At 47.0% G+C, this 17,383-nt stretch overlaps 1 protein-coding gene and 1 long non-coding RNA gene across 5 annotated transcripts in view; both read left to right on the forward strand.

Annotated features, from left to right (window-relative positions):
• The window catches only part of CLIP2 (CAP-Gly domain containing linker protein 2), a 72,978-nt gene that overhangs the window by 50,663 nt on the left and 4,932 nt on the right, over window positions 1-17,383 (forward strand). For 2 of the 4 annotated variants that reach the window (XM_081890252.1, XM_081890253.1), the window contains exons 6-14: window positions 155-352; window positions 1,035-1,138; window positions 1,730-1,790; window positions 3,823-3,927; window positions 7,788-8,732; window positions 9,803-9,860; window positions 11,202-11,285; window positions 13,801-13,957; window positions 15,278-15,437. In XM_081890252.1, the coding sequence (XP_081746378.1) occupies window positions 155-352; window positions 1,035-1,138; window positions 1,730-1,790; window positions 3,823-3,927; window positions 7,788-8,732; window positions 9,803-9,860; window positions 11,202-11,285; window positions 13,801-13,957; window positions 15,278-15,437 (1,872 nt within the window). Of the gene's footprint in view, window positions 1-154; window positions 353-1,034; window positions 1,139-1,729; window positions 1,791-3,822; window positions 3,928-7,787; window positions 8,733-9,802; window positions 9,861-11,201; window positions 11,286-13,800; window positions 13,958-15,277; window positions 15,438-17,383 lie in introns of those variants that run through there. The other 2 variants (XR_014163235.1, XM_081890254.1) reach the window with 2 other exon arrangements.
• LOC309358059 overlaps window positions 1-17,383 on the forward strand; it is a 60,524-nt gene that overhangs the window by 32,822 nt on the left and 10,319 nt on the right. The window lies entirely within an intron of this gene.

Here is a 17,383-nt window from a genome sequence, read left to right on the forward strand (position 1 = left end):
CCATGTTAAAAGAGGAATCATAGTGCTTTAATCTATGGTGTGAACGGGGCCTGTGTTTGAATGTTGGGTTTGTTGCAAAGCTGATGGACCGAATAATAGACCTGTCGTGTTTCTCATCTGAGCTTTTCCAACCTTCCTCCTCCTCCCCTTGCAGCTGACAGAAACTTCTTCTCGCTATGCCCGAAAGATCTCCGGCACGACAGCCCTGCAGGAGGCCCTGAAGGAGAAGCAGCAACACATCGAGCAGCTGCTGGCGGAGCGAGACCTGGAGCGAGCCGAGGTTGCCAAGGCAACCAGCCGCATCTGCGAGGTGGAGAAGGAGATCAGCATCTTGAAAGCACAACACGAGCAGGTAAGGGACTTGCCTGGGCCACCTCTGAGCTGGCAGAGAGGGATGAGAAAATCACAAGCAGGGAATGAAGTGCTTTTTGTTGATCTGTGTGGTATAAGGAAGCGAACTTATACTGAATCAGACCATTGATTTATCTCTTTCTGCCCTACCTTGAGATTCCAGGGATCAAATTTAATAATTAAAACAAATACCCCAAGGACTGTTTCTCCCCATATGAACCTACCCAGATCCTGGGATTATCTTCTGAGGCCCTTCTTCATGTGCCTCCTCCATAAGAGGTCCAGAGGGTGGCAACACAAGAACAGGGCCTTTTCTGCAGTGGCTCCCCATTTGTGGAATGCTCTCCCCAGGGAGATTCGTCTGCTGCCTTCATTATACACCTTTAGGCGCCAGGCAAAAACGTTCCTCTTCAACCTCTTCAACCTTGTGTCCTGAGTTTGAGTCTCTTCAAAGCCCATGACACCTTTGGTCATGGCTGTTCTCCAATTGAAGCTCTTGCAAGCAAGTGTTTCCCAGTTGTTGCTGTTTATACTACATTTTTTTTAGATTTGCCTTGAGACAGTCTTTAAACCTCTTTTGTTGACCACCAGCATTGTGCTTTCCATATTTAAAAATATAACGGTGATATCTTGCCTGTGTGTGTGTGTTGCCCGTTTTGGGACCTTTCTTTTCCTTTCCTTAGTACATCTCCGAAGCAGAAGGGAATTTGCAGAGAGCGCGAACCATGCTGGACAGGTCGCAGAAGGAGAAAGTGGAGTTGCTCAACCAGCTGGAAGAGGAGAAAAGGTATCTATAATAGAGCAGGGGGCAGTGAGACACACTGTGTGTCTCACTGCCCCCTTGCTTGCTCACACACACAGAGGGATTTGGTGTTGACAGCCCCAGCGATGGCACTAGCAATGCGGGATTCTGAGAGAAACCTGACAGAAACGGGAGGGTGGAAATGCAGGTTTTCACTTATTTGTCTGGCAAAAGAAACTCAGTCCTCCAAGCATGATTGGCACCTGTCCTTTGGAACTCCAGCCCCCCACTGCATATCAAACAGGCCCCTTTTCTCTGTTGTTCTTTTGGATCCTCTACCAACAGGCTTTCTAAAACCTAAGCGGCATCTGTCCTCGATCTGAATTGATTTGGTGTATGTGATGCTGTTGTTTTAAACTGTTTTTATATTCATAGGTTATTCAGTGTTATTTTATGCAGTTGTTTTTATGTCTCTATCTGCTTTATGTATGTCATTATATTGCAAATCTCGTTGAGAGGTCAAGCGGGAAGCAGTTCAGAAATTTGGTAACGATGCAAGAGAGATTCAGAGCATTTTTTAATCACACCCCAAAAATACAACCTTCATGCTAATGGTCTTCTTTTTTTCCACCTCAGGAAGGTGGAGGATTTGCAGTTCCGCGTTGAGGAAGAATCCATTACGAAGGGAGACTTGGAGGTAATCTGTGGCAGCCCCACACTTTTTAAAATGCATGAGCTGAGTTGCCCGTGACCGTTGGGTATCTCTCTCCTTCCCTTTGTCAGCCTTTCTGGTCCAGCCTTGTTTTAATAATAAACAGAGTTATATTGATTAGCTGCTGCCTGACGAAGTGCAGGGCTGGGACGTGTGTTTTCCGAACGGCTTTCACAAAGGACCGTTTTCGGACGACGTGCCACCGAGCTGACATTGCTCGCTTGTGCTTTGGGTCAATCATGGGGCAAGTTTTGTTTAGTTTTGATCTCTTTGGAGCCTTTATTCTCTGGCGAGGGGCACTTAGTGCATTTATTTCACTGGAAGGGAGGGGGGAAAGCACATTGAATGCAGAGCATATCATGAGTGTTTCTAAGTTCTGGATTGTGGTGGGTACTCCCTCACTGCCCTGCTCCTCTCCCAATTTTGTTCCAGTTTTGCCTGCTATTTAAACAAGTCTTGTTCTGCATCTTGGTTAGGAGTAAAACTGTATTGTCCCATTGAGTGGGAGAAGGAGCAGTGGAAGTGTATCTGCACTGTTAGGGTGATATCAAACTAAGTCACACTCGAAATAGACTGAAATTAAGTAGCTTAAGTACATTGATTTCAATAGGACTACCCTGAGTTTGACAAACCTTGGATATCACCTGCGGAAAGAAAGGCTTAATGTCAACAGCATTAAACATGCTGACATACAATAAGAAGTCTTAATTAAAATCTAACTACTTTTGGGTGGAGGTAATTTGAAATGAGGAAAGCAGGATGCATTTATTTATGAATTTACATCATCTTTGTGTATCCTGTTTGGAAAATGCTACTTTGGCTTGGTGTTCGTCTGCTTTCCACTTCCTAAGTGTATTAAAGAAGGGCGAAACTGCTTTGGAACTGTGCAGCATTCCCAAAGCAAAACTCGGAATAAAAGGTGAAGTGAACACGATTCATCCAGGGCACTTTGGTCCCTGGAAGGAGGAGCACAAGGCTGAGAATGGCAGGTTCTCCGAAAAGCTGACTCCTTCTGTGCGTGAAGCTCTGAGGGAGAATTGCTGCAAGGGGACAGAGAGGGCTTGGGTCAAATGGAACCCTGCAATGGCAGGTTTGTCTCAACTACTCTTGGATGGAGACAGTATTGAGGGGTCTGGGACGAGGCTGGTTTGGGGCGAAACGCTCTCATCGCAAACAATTGTTTGCATGTGCAGTGGCACCTGAAGGAGCCAAGTTACAGGGAACCAGGCAGAGGGCCTTCTCAGTAGTGGCACCTGCCCTGTGGAACGCCCTCCCACCAGATGTCAAAGAGAAAAACAACTACCAGACTTTTAGAAGACATCTGAAGGCAGCCCTGTTTAGGGAAGCTTTTCATGTTTAATAGGTTGTTGTATTTTAGTGTTCTGTTGGAAGCCGCCCAGAGTGGCTGGGGAAACCCAGCCAGATGGGCGGGGTATAATTTATTATTATTATTATTATTATTATTATTATTATTATTATTATTATTATTATTTGGGGCTGCCAGCAATTCAGGGCGAACAGAGCTGGTCCTCTGTGCTTGGTACCTTCAGGAATGAGCACCTGGAGATAAATATACAGAATAGACGGGCGGTTGCCTAGGGCAGCATTTTGCAGTGATAGGTTGTCTCATCTCGGATCAGGAGATGGGTGTCTTTACATTTACATTGCTAACTTTTGGGGGGGGTGCCTACACTTTTGTGCTGCCGCAGTTCAGAGGGTGGACTCGGAAGCTGTCTCTCAATTGCGTGGCAGTTGCCGCCACTTGCTGCTTCTTGCCTGAGCAGACTTCCCTGCCTTTTCGGATCTTACGCTCTCTTTATTCTCCTGTTTGTGAACTGCCTTCCTTTGCCCTGTTTGCTGGAGAAGATAACGACGCTACACTTCTCCTCTTGTCCGTTCTCTTTATTTATTCCTCTGTTTTCTACTCTCTCTCTCCCTCTCCCAATTTTTTTTGTTTTGTTCTATTTTACCCCCTTTTCCTTCTGTGTTCTTTCTTTTATTTTCTCCTCCCGACCAGACCCAGACCCAGCTGGAGCATGCCCGAATACGGGAGCTCGAGCAGAACCTCCTGTTTGAGAAGACACAGGCTGAAAAGCTTCTCAAAGGATTGGAGGACTCTAGGGTAATCTGTCCCCAATGCTCCCCACCCCGCAAAACGGTCTCATCCTGCCCTGCTCCACGCAACCCAATGCCTGTGGATCAGATTGCTTGCATCTGTTTTGATACCAACAAATCCTTAACCTTCTCCCCCTCCAAAAAAAACCCACTTTAGTTTTCGTTTCTGTTGTTTTGGTCTTCAGCTTTCATTATTTCATTTATTACATTATATTTGCAATTTCCGCTCTTCCTCTTCGCCCCCTTCCCCACCCGCTCTCTCTAACGCCCTGCAGAGGGTTGCATTTTGCAGTTTTGCCTTCTCCGTGTCTGTAAAAGGCAAACACCCTTCCTTTTGGTTTTCTATCCTTCAGCTTCTCATGCAACATGATAACCACCGGAACTGGAGCAAACCGCCATTTGCCATCTGATTTAACCAATTGATAATCAATCGCTGGCCGAATACAGGGGGCCATTTACCTGGCAGTGTGTGTGTGTCTGTACCCTCCTTGACAGGCTGTCACCTGTCTTCATTCCACCTGGGGAGTGAGGAGAAGGGTTTATAAAAACGATTCTCCATATATCCTCACCGACCCAAAAAGAGGGGTGGGAACGAGACTGGGAATGCCATGGCCACCAGCTTCCCAAGCAGCTCTGCCATGGAATCATAGAATTGTAGAGTTGGAAGGGAGCCTCGAGGGTCATCTAGTCATAGCTGTCACCCGCCCCTTATTTGGCGGGAAAGTCCCTTATCCCAGCGCCATGTCCCTCTGCTGTCCCTTATTGATGATGTCCCTTAAATTTCCCGGGTTTCCTCTCCCTCCCTGCCGGCCAGGGAGGAGGGAGGCGCCAACTGTGTTGCTTGGCTGCGTTGCTCACCCAATGAGGAGTCTAAGAACAACTGGGGGGTGGAGCTTGCATGCCTTGTGCCGACCAAATCGGCCGCATTGCCTGGGGACTCGCCCTTGCTCAGCGCTTCCCAGCAGAGAGCTGACGGTGGTTTTCCTTGCTGCATCCCCTTTGCTGGGTTGCTGCGTTGTGGGAACCACCGCTTGAGGCTTCATTTGGCTGCTGCCTGGGTTTTCTGCCTCTGGCTCGGAGGGGCTCAGAAGTTGAACATACCTGTGTTCGGAAAATCCCTTGTTTTGGCTGCTGATCCTTTATTTTTGAGGCTGCTGGTCCCTTATTTTCAAATCTGTAAGTTGACAGCTATGCATCTAGTCTAACCCCCTGCCGTGCTGGAAGCTCAACTAATTATCCATGCTCCTTGATAAATGGCCATCTGTATTCATCCTTTCATCATCGCAGAGCTCTTCAGGGCCCCAGGAATTCTGCATCGAAACCAAATTCCTGTAGTGATGGGTCCGAAATCTAGGAATGCAGATTAAACTGGGCGCACGTTTGCTTAACTGTTAAAATGGACGTGGTGTTGGGTGCCAGGGTATCACTGGGTGCTTGAAGAAGGCCATGCGTCTCTGGTTCTCTGTCCGCCTGGGTCCAGTTCTGGCCTCCTCTCTGAGGCTTCCTCTCTGCCCCATCCTCTAGCTTGCTGAGGTGTTTGAAATTTGTGTGACTCTCAGTTTCTGTGTGGAGGTCTTTCCAAGTTAGCTTCTTTCCTGTGCGCTTTTATTTATTCATTTTAAGCACCTGCAGCCCACTCTTCTGCTGAAAAGGCCCCTAGAGCAGCTTACCTAGGGCAAGGCAGTCTCTTGCCTGTTACGACACAAAAGGAAAAGGGACGAGGAGGGAAGAGGGGGCGGAATAGGTGACTTCTAAGCGACTCTGCAATTCTGTGTTTGCAGCCATGCATGGATCTGGTGGGGTTGGTTTGAGATCTGTTCCTTGAGATTTCCTGCCTCTGAAAGCGCCTTCCTTCCATTTCTTTTCACCACGACTCGCAAGCCAAACATGCTGCTGCTTTCCGTACCCCGCATTAAGCTAGCCAGCTGCTTCCCAGCCCATCATTCAACATTAACCATGATCAGCAACACGCTTCACATCAAGCACCCTTCCTGACTCCTTCTTTTCTCGAACTCAGCTAATGGCTCCTTCTAACCGACTTGGCATGACTTGGTTTCTTTCTTTCTTTTAAAAAAAGGGCACTTCAGCCTTTTACACCAGGGTAAGCCATGTGGCAATAGAGGGGACAAAGTTAACTTAGCAATGAGCAGAAGCAACTCCGATGTTACCTGGATCATGTTTGGTTGTTAAGGGGTTCCTTTGGCCCCAGGAAGCAAGGGACCAAAGTTGGGGTGGGGCAGAATGCTGATGTTTTCATTGATGTGCTGTGCAATGGGTCACCGCTGTTCCCATTTGACAGGTGGGAAAGACTGAGGTTGATTGATGGGGCAAGGTGTGTGTGTGTGTGCGTGTGTGTGTGCGAGAGAGAGAGAGAGAGAGCGTGTGTGTGAGCTTTCAGGAGCCTGTCGCACCCAGGTTGGAAAACTGTGAGCACTTCCAACTGCAGGTGTGGAAGGAATCTTTTTAAAAAGTCCTCTGTGTTTTGTCTGTCTGTAAGGCTGCCATTGTGCAGACACCATCTTTGGAATATTTTTTTATACCACTTTTTATTAATAACTGCAATTTTTTCTTTTAAATTACAGTGGAACCTCGGTTGTCGAACACTTCGGAAGCCAAATGTTTCAGCTTTTGAATGCCGACAACTCGGAAGTGAATGCTTCCATTTTCAAACGCACCTTGGAAGTCAAATGGCTTCCGAGACGCGTTTCTCCATGTTTTCAGTGGATTTTGACCGCCCATTGTGCCTCGGTTGTCGAACATTTCAGAAGTCGAACGGCCTTCCGGAATGGATTACGTTTGACAACCGAGGTTCCACTGTATTGTTGTAATCCGCTTAGGGTTGCTTTTGCTGTTGCTTTTTTTTTTTAAAACAGCCAGCTAGTATATAATTGTTGTTAAATTTAAATTCATTCTAATGGAGAAAATTAAAAATAAGCAAGGAAGGGAAGCCCAGCCTAATCCACACCTAGGCACCCATTGTTTTGGGGTTTGTTTTTGTTTTTTGGCAATACATGGCTTGCCTCCATATGTACACATGCACACCCTGCCAGCCACAGTGATGGGGGATTTCACAGCTGGTAATAGGCCACATGGGACCCGGGACAAAATGATGCCATGCCAAGCTCTCCTGTTCCGGGTGTCAGCCAGCCCATTTTCCTTCTCCCAGGCTATTGACAGCCATCCCTAAATTTGCGTCTTCGGTGTAATACTAGTGGCAAGGATCCTTTACCTAGAAGTATTATTGTTATTGTAAAATGACATGGTTCTTAAAGAGGGAGGGAGGGAGGGAGGGAGGGAGGGAGGGAGGGAGGAGAGAGAGAGAGAGAGAGAGAGAGAGAGAGAGAGAGAGAGAGAGAGAGAGAGAGAGAGAGAGAGGTGAATGCTTACCCTGGTGCAAAAAAAGAAGGAAAAAAAACCAAATCATACCTCAAAAGGAAGGTTCTGTTTGCATTAGCAATGTACTTAGACGTTTGCCTTCCCTCTGCTGAGAGTCTTTTCATACAGCAGCCAGCTCAGTTTTGCCACCAAATTCCCAACTTTTTAAATGAAGTTTGCATTAGCCTCTTTCGCCTGGCACAACCAGGCATCCAGTTAAAACAGGCACGGCGGGGGGAGCCTATGTTCCACAGATGTTGCCATACTACAACACTCATCATCCTCCGCACTGACCATGCTGGCTGGGACTGATGCTCGGCAACATCTGGAGGGCCACAGATTCCCCCACCTGCGCCTAAAAATATATTGGGCTATTATTATTATTATTATGATGATACACGGTGTGAAAAGACCCCAAAAGAAATGGGCAAGTATGTAAATGCAAGGGCTGACTTTGCATATGTGCGTTTATTTTATCGTCCGCTCTTCCAGCTGACTACGGTGGCCGAGAAGTCGCGGATCCTCCAGCTGGAGGAGGAGCTGGCCTTAACGCGAGGCGAGGTGGAGGAACTCAGGCAGTGCTTGAAGGACACCCTTCCTCCGGATTCTCCGGACCACAGCCTCGGCTTGCAGACAGAGGCCCTGCGCCTCCGCGACCAGCTGCTTTCTGCCAACAAGGAGCACCTGAAAGAGAGCAGCCAGCTGAAGGAGAAGTACGAAAGGACGCTGAAGAAGCACCAGCAAGAAATCGAGAAGCTGAAGGCCCTGAACGAAAAGTACTCGCAGGAAATCGTGGACCTCAAGCAGAAGGTCCAGCAGGCCACCAACGAGAACATGGGCCTCATGGACAACTGGAAGTCCAAGCTGGACACGCTGGCGTCCGACCATCAGAAGTCGCTGGAGGACCTCAAGGCCACCTTGAACACGGGCCCCGACAGTCAGCACAAGGAGATAGTGGAGCTGAAGGCTGTGGTGGAGAGCATCAAGATGGAGCACCAGCTGGAGCTGGAGAACTTGAAAGCCAAGCACGACATCGAGACGGCCGTCCACATCAAGGAGAAGGAAGGCCTGAAGCTGAAGGTGCAGGAAGCCAAGGACGAGGTGGAGGAGAGCGACAAGAACTGGAAGCAGCAGCTGGAGGCCAAGACCAACCAGCACCTGTTGGAGCTGCAGGACCTGAAGGACAAGTGCCGAGACGCGGATCTCCGAGCGCATGAGCTGGAGAAGCTTCACGGCGACTATGAGGATCAGGCGCAGGCCATCGCTTTCCTGAAAGAGCAGATCGCTCTGGCCGAGAAGAAGATGCTGGACTACGAGACGCTGCAGAAGACGGAAGCCCAGAACAAGCAGGAGATCCAGAGGCTGCAGGAGAAAGTCCTTGTGCTGGAGAACAAGCTGCAGTCCACAGAAGCGCTTCATCCTTCTCAGCACACCAACGTACGTTGACTGGCCTAGCTGATTTCCAGCACCTTCCTCCACCCCCTCAACCCCCCCACTTTTTAATTGTCTTTAAAACTCCCGGGTGCATTTACAAAGATGTTAGCACACGACTGAGGGTTTGAAGATGGCAGTAATGTTTTCTCCAAAACCAGGGCCGTCCCTAGTGTTAGGCAAAGTGAGGCAACAGCCTCAGGTGGCAGACATTTCCAAACATTCCCCTCTGTTGTAGGACATCCTGTCTACGCATCCTGTCTTTGCAGGGCCAGATTAAAACCTTTAGAGACCCTAAGCACTTAAAGATTTCAGTGCCCCCGTATATATCCAATTCAAAATATAAACGGCAATAAACCGTAAAATAAGATTTTATTTTTCGAGATGAAACGAAACCTAATGCAAGGGGGAAAGGGATGTTTATTGTCGTATGCTTCCAGTTCTAAAAGAATGCTAGGTTTGGAGGAGCAGAGTCAGAATGAGAAAGTAAGGTGGGAACTCTAATAAAGACTAGGAGTTTCTGCTGGGTCCAGGGGCAGAACAGAAGCCGGCGTCGGCGTCTGGGGAGGCAAGGAAGCAAACAAACGGAAATGGCATAGCTTGGCAGCCGACTGCCAGGCTGTTATGAAGATGGCTCTGCCTCTTGGGTCAACAATGGCTGTTTTCAGGTCCTGCCTTTATCGGAGCCCTGATCCACCTTTGGGAAAGAGCCCTAGTTTCATGTCAAAAAGCCCTATGCTCAGTCCCTGGCACTTCCTGTTCAGAACCATGAGGACTAGAGTCTTGCTTTTTATGTAGGTGGTCAGTAATTCAGTGACAGAGCACTTAGTTTCAGCTTTAGACCACACTGAGCTAGATGGACCAGTGGCCTGACTCTGTATAAGGCAGCGCCTGTCCTAGGTGCTTCTGGCCAGGCTGTGTACACGGTTCCCTTTCCCTTTCCCTAATATGTGCGCAATCCTTCTGATGTCTGGGGAATGTGTACAATGGCCAGTTGTGCTCATTCTCCATTTGATTCGCAGGAGCCAATGCACACCTGAAAATTTTACTCTTGTGTGTTTTAATGTTTGTTACAGATGATTGAAACCAATGACATTTCAGAAGAGAAGATCAAGATGAAGCAGACCATGGAAGGTAACTCTCCTTAGAAATCAGACAGGCTGTGTTAATTTTCAGAGGCCAGCCTAGAAACTGGCTTAATTTCAGGAGGCTATGAATGTCGCTCTAATGTTTCTTGCCTCTGATGTTTAAGCCTATGTTTTCAGTTTTGTGAATTGTGCTATTCCCCACATCCCTGTAAGCAGTGCCAGATTTACGTATAAGCTAAACAAGCTATAGCTTAGGGCCCCACTCTCGTGGGGGCCACAAAAAAATTTAAAGGGAAAAAACACCTGGATGTACATTTCCAAAATATAAGATAAAAAACAAATAAAATAAAACCTACATACAGCAACAGTGGTTTGTGTTGTGTAGGCTCCTATGATGTAAGTAATGGGCCCCGCCTGCTAGCCTGCTCCCTAAAATATCACTGGTTTGCTCATTTCTATATATAGGGCGCCTACATTCTGCATGGACTAGTTGCATGGCGACATGTACAAATGGCTTTAGATGCCTATTCGGTCCATAGATTACCATATACAGTGGTACCTTGGGTTACATACACTTCAGGTTACATACGCTTTAGGTTACAGACTCCGCTAACCCAGAAATAGTGGTTCAGGTTAAGAACTTTGCTTCAGGATGAGAACAGAAATCGTGCAGCGGCGGCGCAGCGGCAGCAGGAAGCTCCATTAGCTAAAGTGGTGCTTCAGGTTAAGCACAGTTTCAGGTTAAGAACGGACATCCGGAAAGAATTAAGTACTTAACCCGAGGTACCACTGTAGCATATATCATGGGTAGGCAAACTAAGGCCCGGGGGCCAGATGCGGCCCAATCGTCTTCTAAATCTGGCCCACGGATGGTCCAGGAATCGGCGTGTTTTTACAAGAGTAGAATGTGCCCTTTTATTTAAAATGCATCTCTGGGTTATTTGTGGGGCATAGGAATTCATTCATCCCCCCCCTCCCACCCGAAATATAGTCTGGCCGCCCACAAGGTCTGAAGGACAGTGGACCGGCCCCCTGCTGAAAAAGTTTGCTGACCCCTGACATATATTGAACACAAAAAACAGCAACAATTTGTTGTTGACAAAGGACAGCTGGACATATAAAGGGCTCCATTACCTTTAGTAGCTTAGGGCCTCATCAAACTTGCCCAGGAGTGCAGCCCAGTTTTGGAACTGAAAAGGTTGGGTGGGCATGGATTCCCCAAACGGCTCTGTAGGCCAGTCTAAATCCGGCCTTGCCTGTAAGCCACTTTGAGACATATAGTGAAAACTGGGGTGTTAATCCCTTAAACAAATGAATAAATGAAGCCCCTAATAATATAAGCTTGCAAACGTAACCGGTGACCCGACTCCCTCTTGTCCTCCTGCAGACCTCCAGGACAAGCTGAGTAAGAAAGATAAAGAGGTGTCATCACTTGTCTCCCAAGCAGACACGCTAAGGACTCAAGTAAGTGGTAAGTTTGCTTAGGCTTGTGTTGGTCAGATTGACAGATAATTTCAGCCAGGGGGGTGGGTGCGCTTGAGGACAGACATCTATTTTAGTCCTCACTTTAATGGAGGGGCCAAATCTACATCTGGGCTGTACCACTTTAGAGCTGAGAGGAGGGCTCTCACACAACTGATGTGAATCGCCTGCACATGGAAACCAAGCAGCTCAGGGAGAAAGCAAAACCGTGTGTGAAACCCAACGGTCATTACTGGAAGGAAAGACTAGCTTTTAGTATGTGCTAGTGGCCGAAATTGTGGAAAATTGTATTACTGATCGTTGATGGCTCATAATGCTGGTGGGTTGTTTTTTTAGAATAATACAATAAAGTTATGCATGATCAGAAAGATGGTGTAAGGCAGAATAGAATGCAACAAACGGTTTTGAATGATCCTTATTCTATAAAAAGTTATAGCCAGATAAAAGGATTTATACACAGAAAGTTGTGAAAAAGGTTATTTCATCACCATTTCTGTTAGTACTTGATGTGGGAAGCTTTTGCTGCAGTTACAGCCCTGCAACCATGTTCCATGGAGCAAACCAAGGATTTTAGTTCATCAGGTGTTATAATGTGAAACCAAGATTGGATTATTGCTTCTATCAATGGTGCTTTATTCCTTGAATATTTCTGACTAACAAGTTTCTTTAATCCGCTCCACAAATTTTCTATTGGATTCAGGTCAGGGCTATTACACTCTGTCACTGGTCAGTTTTGAGTTAAGGAAATCCACTTCTGGTTATGTAAGGCAGACATGCTTTCTTTTTCTGTTTATTTGGCTGCAACATTTGATAGAAAAAAGATAATCCAATGTAGGGTTGCCATATTTCAAACAGTGAAAATCTGGACAGAATTTATTTATTTTAGCTTTTGGGAGGGGCAGAAACTTTGACGTTTTTAAGCTAATTTTATGGCAAATCGGCAAAACTGACACTGCCGACACTGGTTGCCATACGTCTGGATTTTCCCAGACATTTTTTCGATTACTGCCCGGATGCTGCTGCTGACTGCAGTATTCCGGATATGTCCAGAAAAGTCCGGACATATGGCAACCCTAATCCAACACGGTTTGTTCCATTATATCTTGCGTTAAATTATGTTTCTAATGGTGTATCATTTTTTGGTATTATTCTAAAAAAGACTGATGCTATGAGCCATCAAACCTTAGAAATACAAATTCCCTTAAAGAAGAAGAAGAAGAAGAGTTTGGATTTGATATCCCGCCTTTCACACCCTTACCCTTTAAGGAGTCTCAAAGCAGCTAACATTCTCCTTTCCCTTCCTCCCCCACAACAAACACTCTGTGAGGTGAATGGGGCTGAGAGACTTCAGAGAATTGTGACTGGCCCAAGGTCACCCAGCAGCTGCATGTGGCGGAGCGGGGAATCGAACCCAGTTCCCCAGATTACAAGACAACCGCTCTTAACCACTACACCACACTGGCTTCCCACACGTTTGACCACTAGTATGGTCTCTCACAGTCTCTATGGCTGTAACAGCCTGAACAAAAGAAGCCTTTAAAAAACACACCCAACCCCAAAGAAAGTGTTTCAAATTAGCTTTACCATTGATTTAATACTTTTGCTGATAAAAATGCCAGCCTGTGTACAAACCCAAGTACACAGAAAACTAAGAGAATTTAATTCTATCATGTTGCATTAATACCCTGCTTCTCTTCCATTGTGCCAACCCTGGTGGTTACAACTCAAAAGACACAGCACAAAAGGAAAAAGGGTTGGGAGGGAGGAAGAAGAAGAAGAAAGAAACGCAGGCACGAATTCTGTATATTCCACCTTCCTTCCATCATGGAGCCCAAGGGGGCAAGCATGTGGTTAACCAGGCCCAGACCTGCTTAGCTTCAGCAAAATGGTGGCCTCAGATGACAGTGAGGGATGAATAGATGGGGACAGAGATTATATTAGGGACTTGCCCTCTTAGGAAGGTGAAAGGGCCCCCTCCTCTGGTTGGGAGGGCCCTGGACAGGATGATGAAGGTTGCATTCTGTCCTTATCCATCTCTTTCCAGGGAAAGGCCAGGTTTGGTGCTCATGACATCAGAATGTAAGATAATCTGTCTTGTTCTCACACTGGCCAGCCAGGTGCTCCTCCTCCTGATTGCAAGAGTGCTCCCACTTTCTGCAATTTCCAACAACCAGGATTCAGAAGGGCTGCACTTACGAGGAAGACAGAGTAGGGTCATGGCAGCCACAGAGCAGGGACCGCAAGCTCTTTAAGAACAGGGCTAGGCTGCCAAATTTGCGGAACTTCATCTCCCATCATCCCTGACCAACAGGGGCTGCTGCGAGTTGCAGTCCAGCAGATAATCCAGAGGACCACTGCAGTTCCTGATCCCTGTTTTAGGGAGGAGTTTGCGTTGCCCTGCCTTGCCAAGAGAGAGAGAGAGAGAGAGAGAGAGAGAGAGAATCTGCTTTACCTTGTCTCTTCCCACCCCCCTCAAACGCACACGCTTTCCTTTGGTCCGGCAGCCTTGGAAAATAGATGCAGGAGTACCGAGAGAAAGGCAGATTCTCTGTTGAAAGAGAAGAAGAGGCTGGAAGCCGAGCTGGAGACGGTGTCTAGGAAAACGCACGATGCTTCTGGCCAGCTGGTCCTCATCAGCCAGGAGCTGCTGAAGAAAGAAAGGTCAGTCTCCTCCGTCAGCTTAGCAACCCCACCTTCGGCTTCCAACACTTCCTCTTCCAGTTCACCCACTCATCGTTGTCCCACCACCACTCCCTGGGCTCTGAGCCTTCTTTTTTATAATTTTTAATAAATACAATGCAAGTACAATATGGGCATGTCTTTAAGTTAACACCTTACATTAAAAACCTGACGGTACCAAATTATTGAAGGTTATTCACCAAAGCCAGACTAAATGTCTTTCTTTCTGCAGCGTTGGATGGTAGGTTGAGAGGAGTTCCCTACCAGGACAGACTTTGCTCGTGTGCTCAAGACATCGATTCTATAAAACATATTTTGCTGCACTGTGCGAAATATGAGCAAGCCAGGGCTGAACTGATATTAACCTTGCTGGTACCTTTCCCAGGAAAATCAGAGGCTCACTATGTCAGGTTCCTATTGGAAGACCGGACAAACGCTAGAACATTAGCAGTGTTTTTATCGGTGGTTGAAAGAACCAGTGATCCCTATCTTTTTAACAAAATGCTTGTTTAACCTGGAGGTAGGCTGTATGAATTGTGCATTGCTTTGTAACAATTTGTTGGGTCTCTGGACCGTAATAAAGATTGATTGATTGATTATAATTTTTATTAGGTTTTAAATCATTTTATACATATCAAACATAACCTTTTCGAACATTCAAATACAAGGTTCTTTTGAACCTTCAGACCTCCTTCCCTCCCTCCATGGATTCCATGTTTAAATTTAAGTTTGCCGCATCTTTTACCATTATCTATCTATTGATTAACCGTAATTATCATACATAATTCCACATCACAAGTGTCTTTACATCCCTGCCAAAGATTTTAACTGTTTATAGTGGCCTTTTCAGTAAATTACAAATTTACTCCAATCTTTAGTAAATACTTGATCTTCCTGGTTTCAAATCTTTCCTGTCAGTTTCGCCATCTCTGCATACTCCCATCAATTTCATCTGCCATTCTTCTTTTGTTGATACTTCTCCTTCCTTCCATCTCTAGGCTAGTAGCATTGTCGCTGCTGTTGTTGCGTACATAAAAAGTCTTTTATTTTATCTTGGTAACTCTTCACCTGTTAGACCTAACAAAAAGGCCCTGAGCCTTCTTCCCTTGCCAGTTCCTCAGCTGGTTCCTCTCAGCAATCCTCTGTGTCTAACTAGTCCTTGACAATCCTTGAATAGCTGCCTGGCAAAGCTCTCCCCCATCTTTCAGACAGTGAGAGGGCACAGTGTGTGTGCAGAGAGCACTAGCAAAATGTCTGCGGTAAAGCCCCTTTGTTGATGTTCTCCTGGCTCTCTCCCGCCAGGAGCCTGAATGAGCTGCGAGCTTTGCTCATGGAAGCCAACCGGCACTCCCCTGGGCCCGAGCGGGACTTGAGTCGCGAGGTGCACAAAGCCGAGTGGAGGATGAAGGAGCAGAAGCTCAAGGACGACATCAAGGGACTCCGGGAAAAGCTGATCGTCCTGGTGAGCTGGTGGAGAACTGGGCTGGGTGCCCAGAGCATTGGGGGGCTGTGGCGGAGGGCTCAGGGGCGTAGCAAGGGGAGTGCGGTGGGTGCGGACCGCCCCAGGTGTCCCCACTGTGGGGAGGTGACAAAATGGTGGGCGGCAGTCACAGCGGGGCCTGCAGTGCGCCCAAGCCATGCATCTCTCCTGTAGGGCGGCTGAGTGGGAGGAGGCAGGAAAACTTGGAGGCCCTGCGGAGTGTTCTGCCCTGGCTGGCCCCGCCCCCGGGCGCATGGCACGCACATGGCCCCAGGCGCCCAATCGGCTTGCTCCGCCGCTGGGAGGGTTGAAGGCTTGAGCCACATGATGCTGGGCCGCTGCAACGCTCTCTCTCTGGAGCTACTTTTACAAGTGGCCTGGAAACTTCTATTGACTAAAAAGGCCACTTGTCCCCCTCTACACCCCTGAGCTTGGGTCCAGTTCATTGATTCTACATGTTGCCAGACTCCAGCACCCATCAGCTCCAGCCATTATGGCCGATGGTCAGGAATGATGGGAGTTGTAGTCCACCAACAACATCTGGAGGGGCCTCAGGTTCCCAATGGCATCTCAGGCCTTTGCAGGAGGGCAACCTGCAGCCTGAGCTCATTTTATGAGGCCCCCCATGGCAGCATACGCACCATACATTTTAAAGCACACACCCCTCCCAGATTCCTGGGGACCGCAGTTTACCCCTCGCAAAAGCTACAGTTCCCACAAACTACCATTTTCGGGAATCTGTTGGGAAAACCGTGCCTGTTTGAAGTGGTATGATGCTGCTTTAAATGAATTGTGCAGATGGGGCCTAAACTAGGTCCATATTCATTTCAGCAGATCTACTCTTGAGTAAAACTTAGCTGCAGTGATTATTTAATTAATTGGTTGGATTAATCTGATGACGACGTTTAGATTGCCCTGGATTAATTTGGCACCAGATTCTGTTTTCTGCATTGTCATTTGGTCTTATTCCTATAAAATATCCTTTAAACAAAAAATCAGATGGCAAGGAGAGTCACTTTTGGTCTTTGCTTTGGTCATGTAGAAGATAGAGGAAACCTCCTTCTCTGTTGCTCCAGAGGGGAGGTTTAGACTCAAGGGACGGAAATTGCAAGGAGGCAGATGCTGGCTAAACATGAGAGGTGAATTTTCCCAAAGAGCAGGAGCTGCTGGGTGATGAAACAGCCTGATTTGTTGGGAGTGGTGGCTTCTCCTTCTCTGGAGGCATTTAAGCAAGGATGCCAGGGTTTGCAAGATCTGGCATTGATCCAGGGATTAGAATAGATGACTCCCTGGGTTCTCGTCAAGTGCGTGTTTCTAGTTTTACGGTAGTTGTTCTTTCCAAACAGGGAGGAACCTCAAATACTTCTGCAGCATCATCTAAACTAAAGAATATTCCCTCCCTACTTAAAAAATGATTGATTGGACACTACCAATTATTACAATTGATGGATTCTCGTACAATCAATGATTCTTTTCATGAGACTATTTAAATCGGGGAGGTAATAACTCCTCCTGCGTCAGTAAAACGGCAATTTCTGAGTGCCACCCACCTTGTTATGAGAAACATCATAAACTGTCTCTACTCTGTGCTATTCATTTTACGCTTGACTGCCGAACTCTCTAGTGGTAAAGAGTTGTATAAAATGCCTATGGAGCACAACTACCAACAATCCCCATTTAATTAGTGTTTGAAGGACTCAAAGCACTTATTGTTTGTTTGTTTGTTTGTTTGTTTGTAGTATTAACATGTAATTATCAATAATCTGCACAACAGCCCTGTCTTTCATAGAATCATAGAGTTGGAAGGGACCTTGAGGATCATTAGTCCAGGCATGTCCAAAAGGTCGATCGCAATCTACTGGTCAATTACGGGTACGGGGGTGTCCGTGGTCGATTGCGACACCCCCTGGTGTGTCGCCCCCCCAAAA

Source organism: Podarcis melisellensis, assembly GCF_964234715.1.
Source record: "Podarcis melisellensis genome assembly, chromosome: 15".
NCBI classification, from domain to species: Eukaryota; Metazoa; Chordata; class Lepidosauria; order Squamata; family Lacertidae; genus Podarcis; species Podarcis melisellensis.